The sequence below is a fragment of the Phallusia mammillata genome, chromosome 2, assembly GCF_965637545.1.
Source record: "Phallusia mammillata chromosome 2, kaPhaMamm4.hap1.1, whole genome shotgun sequence".
Taxonomy (NCBI): domain Eukaryota; kingdom Metazoa; phylum Chordata; class Ascidiacea; order Phlebobranchia; family Ascidiidae; genus Phallusia; species Phallusia mammillata.
In genome coordinates, this window is record NC_137253.1 from 31,346,265 (window position 1) to 31,357,391 (window position 11,127).

The following is an 11,127-nucleotide window of genomic DNA, read 5'->3' on the forward strand; positions in this document are numbered from 1 at the left end:
TTAAGTTCCCAAATCTATATTTCGACAGATCAGAGCATGACAAATATTGTGATCGACGTAGTTACTAGTGTACTAATTTAAATTGGAGAACGCTTGATAACGTTCAGGTCACAATATTAACATGGGAGCGTAGTTGTAATCACATAAAGGGACAATATCATAATAGCCTTAAGACAGTTCATGACCGGTTCAGTGATTGGTAAAACTGGTTTCGTTCCATTGGTAACCAGTCAAGCTTTTGTACAGAAAAAAGGGCAAGTTAATTTAATTTTCCAACTCATTTTGATGTTTGTGTTCAGTTCTCTCCTGAGTTATACTGAAAAGATAAAAATAGATGCGGATGGTGGAGATGCCGCTCAACAACTCAACTGTTTTGGAATTGGTAACAATACTATGCCTTTTAGTGTTTATATGTTGTATCAATTAAGCGTTGATAGTAGTGGTTATATTGGCAATAGTTTGGTCTGTTCTTTAATAGCATACACTGTCTAACTTTATCATTTTTTGCCAGTTTAACATTTTAAATTTATTTTTTAAATAAAATCTGTAGTAGCATTTGTTTGCAAGTGTTCCGATGCAAAGCTTTATTTACCATTGTTTCCTGAAATATTTATCTACTTGGAGCAGTGGTTCCCAACCAGGGCCCTTGGCCCCCCAAGGGAGCCACGAGCTGTGGTCCGGGGGGCCACGGGTGTAGATTCACCAGAAACACCCACTAAAAACCATTTTCTTTTTAACATTACTCCCCAATTTAATCGACTAGTTCACATACTATTTGTCTATAGTGAGGTTTTTTACAGTTACAGATTCTTATTTACGCTACTGGACCTGTTTAAAGCTGAAATTAGTACCAAATTTCAACACGAGATTGCCATTTACATTTTCAGGGGGGGCCACAGGTCCTGTAGGGTTACTTCAGGGGGGCCATGAAGCCCAAAAGTTACTTTTAGGGGGCCACGGTCAGGGAAAGGTTGGGAACCACTGACTTGGAGTTAAACTGTTGTATTTGTTTTTCTAGCTCTACCTCCTGAATGTCCAACTTATTATGGCACACATTCAGTTCTTTGCCTCAACACTATTTGGGCATCAGTTGGATGTCTACCTGTCGGTCATGAGTTTCCCGGTGGTCTTACTACGACTGAAAAGAACGCTTTATCTGCCATGACATATGCGTAAGTGTAATATTGTTTCGCGCAGCATGTGCTGATCTTAAAGTGCTTTCAATACCAATTTGGAACAATATTTTAAGTAAATAAGAAAAAAAAATGTTGGGTAATTTTTAGAAAATAAAAACAGGAAAAATTTATTTCAAACAATTCCTGAAACATTACGTACTGCTTTGTGCTATATGCTAACACCTTGTAATGAATTTGGCATTCCAGAAAATCGTTTTTTCATTAAATGTCGATCTTTCTTTAAGTGTTGCTGTTAATTATAAATATTTTTAATTTATTTCCAGTGCATTGTTCACAAGCATGGAAGCGACACGAATCGATGCAGATGCAGGGATTTCATCTGAACAACTAAATTGCTTTGGAATCGGTAAACTTGCATGTCTTGTCAGTTAACTTACTATAAATTGATGACATTTACAATTACAGAAAATTGGTGACTTTAATTTCATCCTTTTTTGTGTAAACCATTTACTTAATATTTCATATTTTTTAGATCTTCCGACTGAATGCCCAACCTACTATGGTCCACATTTATTAGCATGCTTAAGAGTAGTTTGGATAGATGCTCTGTGCTTACCAGAAGGAGATATGTACCCGGACAAGCTTTCACCTGCTGAGTTTACCACTTTATCCACCATGAATTTTGCGTTAGTCAATATTATGGAGTATTTAGGCCAAATACAAGGCTCTTATTTGTATATTACATTGTACAAAGCTTCAAATTTGTTTTTGGTTGCTGTTCTAATTATGTATGACTCCACTCCAGCATAATATGTGCATGTAGCAAAGATGCAATTTATGTCAAGCTTGTTGTAGAGACTAAGGCAGGGGTGTCCAAAGTTCGGCCCACAGCCAAATGCCCATGACAGCATTTTAAGTGGCCCGCAGCAGTTTTTGAATTAAGGTTTTGGGTAGAGGCGACTTGTCCCTTCACGCAAAGCTTCTTCATAGAACTAGAATTATAGGTAAAAAGAAAGTATATATGGTTCTGACTCAACCAAATCCCAAAATTTCCTTTCATGCCATGTATTTTGTGTATAATTGTCCAGTTAAAGACATTACAAAAAAACAGTGGCTTGTGGGCGTCTGCCCCAGATGAAAATTGGCTCTTGAAAAAAAGTTTGGACACCCCTGGAGTAAGGTTCAATCCCAAACAAACCACATTTCATTGATTTTAGTGATCTGAGGACAGATTTTGAAACCACTAAAGCAGATTCTGATGCTGGTTCTGGCGTAGATCAACTAGAATGTTTTGGAATAAGTAAGTCTTCTTTCTAAATGTGAAAGCTCTTTGTGTCTGCATGTATAAACGAACTGGTTTCGCTTGTGCACTATTTCACTGATGATGACAACTCATAAATGTCTGTTTTATTTTGCATCACTGGCAATTTCAGTTGATGAGCATGAGTCCTGGAAATACTCCTGTAATGGGTTGGAATCTCATCACAAGTTAGATTTTTTTAGCCTACACCTTGCCATTTAGGAATGCTTGGTGACTGGCTGATTCGGTATTATGCCTGGTATATTATGATTAATTATCAATTTTGTTTTTCAATTACCCGACTCTTTATGTTTATGTCCTGTTTAAGCTCAGTTTTGCTTTATTTTTAATCTGTTTATTTTGTTTTACTCTAGATTTTCCTACTGCATGTCCAACCTATTATGGTCCCCACACTGTAGCTTGTATGGTGGCTATTTGGGAAATTGTTGGATGTATTCCACCAGGACAAGACTATCCACCCAAGCTTGCAACATTTGATTTTAATGTCCTGTCTGTGCTAACGTACAGGTAACATTATTGGCTATGCACAGGTTTTTTTTAAGGTTTGGTTTGGGTGACCGCTAAGTAGTTTTAAGAGACCGCAAGTGTTTCATTTAAATAGCAAAAAATAGCCATATTTGCTTAAATAGCCAATTTGGGAAACCGCTGGAGAAATTTGAACATCCTTAAAAAAAACACTGGCTATGCACAAGTAGGTGTACCGCTTTGAACAGAATGTACACAGGGAATTGTCTGGAGTTATGCTTTCGAAACTGTAGGTTGTGACCCTACAGTTGACGACAGAGCTGTTTAAATACATCTTGATGTACGATATGATATGCTGTTATGTTTCCATAGTAGTAAAGCATGTTTTTAACCTCACAGTTATGAACATTCTGTAGTAGTCAAATGGCCATAAACCTGGTGTTTCTGTTTTGACCTGAAGGAGTTTTATTAAGGCAATGCTGTTTTTATTGATGTATAGACAAATTCGGGTAATTGCATAGTTCGTTTAGTTGCATGGGGACCCAAAAACATGTTTATGAAAAAAGTGCTTAGTTATGGTTATAGCAGTTAATTGCTCAAAAAGCTTGGCAAATTGAGTACAGGTAAATCTGATTTATCTTTATTTAAAATTTTAGAGAGTTGTACAACCACTCCGAGACGATAAGACTTGAGGCCGATGCAGGGGTTGATGCCCAGCAACTCAATTGTTTTGGAGTCGGTAAGTTATTTGGTCACTTTATTTTGAATGAGATTGACTGATGATGCCCACATGAGTGAAACGTATATTGTTTTAAGACTATTTGTTGACTGATTCTGATTAGGAAGCACTTTTGCTTTGTCAACTATTTTTACAGAAAATTACACATATAATAAACAGTGATCCCAAATAAAGCTTTTCCTACTCTTTGTGGAAAAAATCCTGTAAAAAAACACCAAATGTCACTTTATATGTTGGCAATGTATAATTAAAAATACAGGCTGGCTCTGAGTTGATAAAAATCCTTTTTAAATTCAATTTCTAACATTGCTCATCAAGGCTATGACGGTATATAAGCATGCATGCAATTTGTTAGTTATTTCATTGAATGCCAGTCGGTGAATACAACCTTTCCTAAACTGATCTGTCGACTTAAAACAATTAGATGAACTTGGCTGTAAACTCTGCAATATTGATGTAGAATGCAAAGTAACAGCTGTGTTAAACAGATTACAAGACAAGTGTTGTATTTTTGTATTACTGTTTTTTCTTTCACAGACTTGCCTGCTAAGTGTCCGACTTACTATGGTCCACACACCATTGAGTGTTTGAAAGTGGTTTGGGCGTCGGTTAAATGTTTGACAGCAGGACATAAATATCCTGACAGTCTCTCAACATCAGAACAATCAGTGCTATCTGCCACGAACTACACGTAAGCACTTGTGGCTTTATTTATAGTTGTTCGTTTTCTCAAAGGTGTCAAACAGGCCATGACTTCATGTAATTTTGTAACTGTTCTTGTGCACACTTGCCAAGAATGAACTACTGCAGCATTGTCCAAAACAAAATTCTGTCATTTTTGCTATTTAAACTGGTACTTACAATCATTGAAGCTGGTATCCATTGCCAAATAGATCTTTTTAAATATGACAAAAGTTAAGTTTTTTATGACTAAGTATTGCTCATCCAGCAGTTTTATTGTAAACAATCGACGTTTCGACGTCCTATACAAGACGCCTTCATCAGGATAATGACATAACTTGCAGGACAAATTTCTTTTAAAGCGACAAAATGCAAACCACACACATGTAAAACAGCGATAACAAGATCACGCGGCTGCAAACTTGTCCTGCAAGTTATGTCATTATCCTGATGAAGGCGTCTTGTATAGGACGTCGAAACGTCGATTGTTTACAATAAAACTGCTGGATGAGCAATACTTAGTCATACATTATGCCTGGCAGCAATAGCTTATTTAAGTTTTTTACTCATTGTGATTTTGGCTGGTTTTAGGCCTTCTTATTTTTACTGGAGCCAGCTTTTTGGCGTTCTGCTTTTTGTTATTTGTGTCAGATTTTTAACATTTTACTATTCAACTTTGTTTGTGGCCAGTATCATATTCTTTTGCACTGACTATTTTATTGTTTTCAGAGCTTTACTGGCTGGCATGACATTAATTAGGACTGAGGCTGATTTAGGAATTGCAGCTCAACAGTTGAATTGTCTGGGAATAGGTAAGCTTAGCATTTATTTTTTTATCAAATTCAAATGAAGATATTGGACTATAGCAAACAGATATTGTATTGCCTTTCATTGTATGATAGGTGACCTGTCAATTTTTATTAAATAATAATCACTTATTGAACGATTAAAATAACGGCACAAAGAGATTAAAAGCAACACTTCTATACACCTTTTCATCAACCTTTTATGTGACTGAAGTGAATATAAATGGGTGTAACTGATATGGCCCTTCATATCACTGATGATGGCATACGTGTTGGCGGAACGTTTGAATAATAAAGCATGTCGATTTTGTATGTATATTTGGGCCGTTATTTTCATCATTAAAGTTATAAACAGATCTGTATAAAGTGTTCCAAACACTTATTGTTATTGTATTGTATGAAAAGAGCCACTGACTTAAACATGGAATATCAAATTACTAGTTTGGTAGGAACTGAGTGAGAAACTAATCTTAGGGTTTATTTTAATGTCAGTTTAATTACAAAAATTTACCCCAACCAAAAAGCGCTAGCTGGTGCAATTTTCTGTAAACATTCTTTAAAATAAGTGGCAGTGCACTTTCCACCACCTAAAGAATTTTGCCTGAAGTAAGTTATGCTGCGTATTTTTAATTGCTAGGACAGTGTTTAAGACCTACTACAGTGCTCTCTCATTTGCATAAGTGTTCTATTTGCCTTTTTTACCACTATTTTGTTATGCCATTTCGTACATAACCCAGACAGTTCATATTTCTGCAAAATTTTTACAACTTCGCTTGAGTCTTTTGTCTTGTTATTGCAGTCATTCCGGTCGAATGTCCAACTTTCTATGGTCCCCATTCAATGGCTTGTTTGAGACGTGTTTGGAATATGAGTGGCTGTATTCCAGATGGACACGAATATCCTGACAAGCTTTCATCAGCTGATATATTGGTTTTAACTAAACTGAACTTTATGTTAGTGCACTTAAGCATATATATTAACTGTTTTTTTTTGTAACAAAAATGGTATTATACTTATATTTATACTTTTAAACTTGAAACTAGAATCTTTTAGCTCTTTGAGTTGAGCTGAGTTTGTTTCGCCGGGCAAAATCGTAGCAGCACAATTGCGCTAAAATATTTACCAGGCCAGAAATAACTGCGCAACGTTAAGACGTTTAACTTTAAATGATAAAAGTAAAACAATAATGCGTTTAAGCTAATAGGACATGTATATGGGCCCTTTAGAAAGGTTTACCATTCTATGTACAAAGACAAACTATCAAAAGTACTTGGTGTTGAAATCGCAACTATTTAAATCAATAAAGCCCAAAATAATATCCACAATTCTAAAGGACTTGTATCAATTGAAAGGTGGCTTTACATTTGAATAAGAAAAAGAAAAACTTTAACCTGTTATATGAAAAGAAATCAATACTGTATATTTATACTTTAAACTAGATTCTCCCTGCTCGTGCTTGATAGATGAAGACTGTAATGAACCTTATGCTTGTTGATTCAAATTTATAAAACATTAAGTCATTCCTCTTCAGATTTTTATATGTATATATATATTTCGCTTTTATGGCATCATCAGTATCTAAAAGCAAACGTACACACATAATGGTGGTGAAAATGTATGCAAACTGTGAAAGTCATGATGCCATAAAGATGAAATATATATATCTTGAAACCTGTCGGATGGATGACTTAATGTTTTCATAAACGTATATGAATGGTGTTATATTTATATTTTTTAGCGATTTAAGAGACAAATTTGAAAAGACAAGGACTGACTCAGATGCTGGAGTTAGCGCAGAACAATTAAATTGTTTTGGAAAAGGTCAGTTAACTTCCATCCACTTGAATAAAAGTTCGATATTGTTAAGTTGCCTTCTGTTTATGATGATTACCTGCTTATGATGAAGTGAAAAATCGTAAATGGTAAACTTACAAGTGTAGAGATAAAATATTCTGTATTTTCACTTATCGGTTGTCACATTTTTTGTTAGTTTTGGCAGTGGTTTATTAACTCCTATTTTGTAAACAATGATTACTGAAGATAATTAATCTTATTCAATAAGATACTGACAAGGTTAAGCGATACATACATTTCTCAAAATCAAAAGACTTCATGTTTTTCATCAACTTAAATCAATGTCTGTAGTAGGGATGGGTCAAAACTGCAAATGTTCTGTTTGGTTAAGCACCAAGCATTAAAAACTGCGATGCTCGGTACTAAGTACTCGGGTTCTGGCTCGACCCATCCCACTAAATATTGTTTTGTATAGTTTTTTTTCCATGCATTTTTTGTTCAAACTGATTTAAAATGTTTAATTTCTGTTGTTTAGACTTCCCTGCCGATTGTCCCACTTACTATGGACCACACTCTGAGGATTGTTTGAAAACTGTTTGGGGACTAGTTAAATGTTTGCCTGGGGGTTACAAATATCCGGACAAACTGTCGTCAGGAGACATTACAATGCTAACTGGTCTTCGTTACAGGTATTTAATTGTGTTTTGTAATAGCTTTATGTTGTTTGTTGATCCACTGGGCTTACGCTAGTGATTCTCAAACATGGCTCTTAGGGCGGCATGTGGCTTCCAACTACTTATATTTGCGGCTCGCACCAGACCTAAGAAAACCAAAAATTGCTATTTTAGCTTTGAAGGCAATAATCTTTGGTGATTTTCTGAGGTCTTGTTTTTGTTTCGGCTTCTTATGCACTTAAAAAACTACTATTTGACCTCAACAATAAACAGATTGAAAACCACTGATTTACGCTATTTATTTTGTGTTTTAGTTTTCTGTATGATCACATGGAAAGAATTAAAACAGATTCTGACGCAGGAATTGACGCACAACAATTGAATTGTTTTGGAATAAGTAAACACTGTTTATTTGTTTGTTGGTATTTGTGCTAACAATGATTCTATTTTGAAGACTTGGTTCCTGTAAGTTCGTGGGGTAAAAGCAGTAATTCTCAAACTGTGGTATGTGTACCACTAGTAGTAAACTTTGGGTGGTATGCAGCGATACAAAAAGTTGTCAGGTGGTACACGATCCGTATAAAATTGAGAACCACTGGGTTAGTGCAATGCTGTTACATTTTCTAGCTTGGGAAACACAATTAGAACACAGTGGTGTTTGCCCATATTTCATGTTTGGTCCTCATTTTGAAACAGTGTTTTAAAAATATACCTAACTTTGAATATTAACTGCATGAGGTTTTATGTACTCCATCATTGCTTACTTTCAAAAAAGTATATTTTTAAGTTTTGGACTGGTTTTATTATCATGAAAAAAATCATGAAACAACACTTCATATAATTGACCAAGATGTACATACATCCATTAAATTACAAATCTTCACATAATTTCTATAATCAAAGAGAGGAACTATCATGACAACTGATCAAACAATTCTCATCTGAAATATCTCAGCAATACTAGACCAAGATGTACATCCATCCTTAAATCACAATTTATTAATCAAGCGAGAAATAATCGTTACATCTTAACAGATTTGCCCACCGAGTGTCCAACCTACTATGGTCCTCATTCAGTGGATTGTTTGAAAGTCATTTGGGCATCGGTCGGATGTTTGCCGGCTGGTAAAGAATTTCCTGGTGTTCTTTCCACCACTGAAATAGCGACGTTAGCAGGAATGACATACACGTAAGTGATGTGTGTTGCTTTTCGGTTGTAGTTATGTATATTTGCATCTTTTTAAGGCTTGATTTTACCACTGCATATTGATTGCTATGTAAAGGTAATGGCAGTGTCAATACAAATGTTTTGTAGACCGAATTTTTCTTGATTATTTTTACTAGCGTAGTATTTAAATATTCAATTGCAATCATTCGTTATCGCACAGTGTTTCCGCTGCGTTGTGACATGCTTGCGTTTAATACTTTTTTACTTTTGTTCATTATGCACTGTACTACGCGCATTCAGTGTTATTTACCCTGATGAAGACGACCTGCATAGGACGTCGAAACTGCTTTGAACATTTTAGTATTATTGTGGGTAAACTTTGTGTTTTCTGCATTATGGTTAATTTTGAAAATAAAGTTAAGCTGTGTTTCATAAGATTTAGAAAACTGTTATCTGAATCTTATGGTGATGTGTATGTTTTGCACCTTAAATAAAAAAAATTGTGTTTGACATAACTTTTGCCAAATCTAGTAGTGATGTATTTTTTTATCTACAGTGATGTGTTGGATGGGATGACATTAATACGATCCGATTCTGATGCGGGAATTTCTGCACAACAACTAAACTGCTTTGGAATTGGTAAAGCTATTTCTTTATTGGATTGTTTCATTGCTACTCTATATGTTTGTTTCTTGCATAGATTTTCCTACTGAGTGTCCAACCTATTATGGTCCTCATTCAATGCCTTGTTTGAATATAATTTGGACAAATGCAAAATGCCTACCTGCTGGAGATGAATATCCTCCCAAGCGGACGGCAGCTGAACAAGCAGCATTAACTCTTTTAACCTACAGGTAAATGTATGCTTATATCCTCAATTTATTATTTAACTTACCAATAGTGTGGCAAAGTTTTTGGTTGGCAGCCAAACAGCACTAGCCTTGTTGAATCAGGCTGAGTAGAGCTATTGCTTGATTGCATTACTGCGTACCGTATTTACTCGATTGTAAGCCGCCCTGAATTATAAGACGCATGTTGAGGTGTTAAAAAAATAATGTAAGCCGCCCTCGATTGTAAGCCGCACACTGGAATTTAGATACTATTGTTTCATAATACATCTTTGTGTTATTACATAGCATAACTATTTGCTCATATTTGTTAGTTACGTTGATAATTGTACCCTACAGAACGCATATAGACGTATAATCTGTACTTGCATACAAGTTTTGAACCCCAAATAAGTTAAAAAGTTTGTTAAAAGTGTAGAAATGATATCAGTATAAAATTGAAATGTAAGCCGCACAAACGGCAGGCAAAAAGCAATATAAGCCGCGGCTTACAATCGAGTAAATACGGTATGTATGTTGTTGGTTTAAGTGAAAAAAGCAGTATAGATAAGGTAGAAATGATTTATATATTAGTTGGGTCCATGAGCTTTAGTAGTTGCAGTCCATGTGGTGTTTATTAACATCGTTTTATGCAAAGAATTCTGTTTTCCAACTAATATAAAAGTAAAAAGCCAATCACAGAGGTATTGAATAACTCATGTACGACTATTTTTGTATTCCCTTTTATGTTTAAACAATTAGCAACATAGTTACAACAGATACAGTTTCAAAAAACTAAGAACAAACTTGAATGTAATGATAAAGAAAGGAAATTTATTTTGTAATGCAAACGGTTTATACATCTTGTTTTCAGTGCAATAAAGGCGGTAATGGATAAAACCAAAGCAGATGCTGATACTGGTTCTGCAGCAGACCAAATTGAATGTTTTGGGTTAGGTAAAGTATGTTTTTTAATCGAATGGACATAGACTTATAATGAAACTGGCATTTCAAGCTTATGAATTAGATCTGTTTTGAATTGCTATACACAGATCTGTTCATACAACTCTCCATGCCTAAATTTGTAAACAAACACTCTTGTCACTATCAGTATTTCAATGCCCTATATTTGATCTATATTTAACAATCAATAACTGTTCAAACAACATTTCGGTTCTGACTATATACAAGTAGTTTACTTTCATCATCAAGCATTTTGGCAATTACTGATTGCTTTACTAATGCTGGCATTGGTAATAATAATTGCCTAATGTGTTTTCAAAAACTGTTTTTTTTTTTTTGCAAATACACTGTAGTATTCATGTACACTTTGTTATGTCTTGTTTGATGATTTACAGACTTGCCAGGAACATGCCCAACCTACTATGGAGCTCATACTGTAGATTGTATGAAAACAGTTTGGAATATTACTGGATGTTTACCACAGGGACATAAATCCCCAGATAAACTTGCAAAAGTTGACCAAGATAGCTTGGCTGTTCTCACATACAGGTAG

The 11,127-nt window shown here is 35.0% G+C and overlaps 1 protein-coding gene across 1 annotated transcript; it reads left to right on the forward strand.

The window, feature by feature from the left end:
- The first annotated feature begins 1,475 nt into the window (after positions 1-1,475).
- Positions 1,476-11,127, forward strand: LOC145213306 (uncharacterized). The gene is made up of 16 exons (XM_080081533.1): positions 1,476-1,542; positions 1,669-1,822; positions 2,354-2,436; positions 2,811-2,964; positions 3,579-3,661; positions 4,199-4,352; positions 5,072-5,154; positions 5,948-6,101; positions 6,887-6,969; positions 7,478-7,631; positions 7,931-8,013; positions 8,652-8,805; positions 9,341-9,423; positions 9,485-9,638; positions 10,486-10,568; positions 10,970-11,127. The coding sequence occupies exons 1-16, from the start codon at positions 1,476-1,478 to the stop codon at positions 11,125-11,127; spliced, it is 1,884 nt and encodes a 627-aa protein (XP_079937659.1).

Excerpts from the sequence above, each read along its gene's own strand:
- LOC145213306 (XM_080081533.1), top strand. The coding sequence starts at position 1,476 with ATGGAAGCGACACGAATCGATGCAGATGCAGGGATTTCATCTGAACAA. Across the intron at positions 6,970-7,477 it reads ATTAAATTGTTTTGGAAAAG|ACTTCCCTGCCGATTGTCCC; the intron begins GTCAGTTAACTT and ends TCTGTTGTTTAG. Across the intron at positions 7,632-7,930 it reads CTAACTGGTCTTCGTTACAG|TTTTCTGTATGATCACATGG; the intron begins GTATTTAATTGT and ends TTTGTGTTTTAG.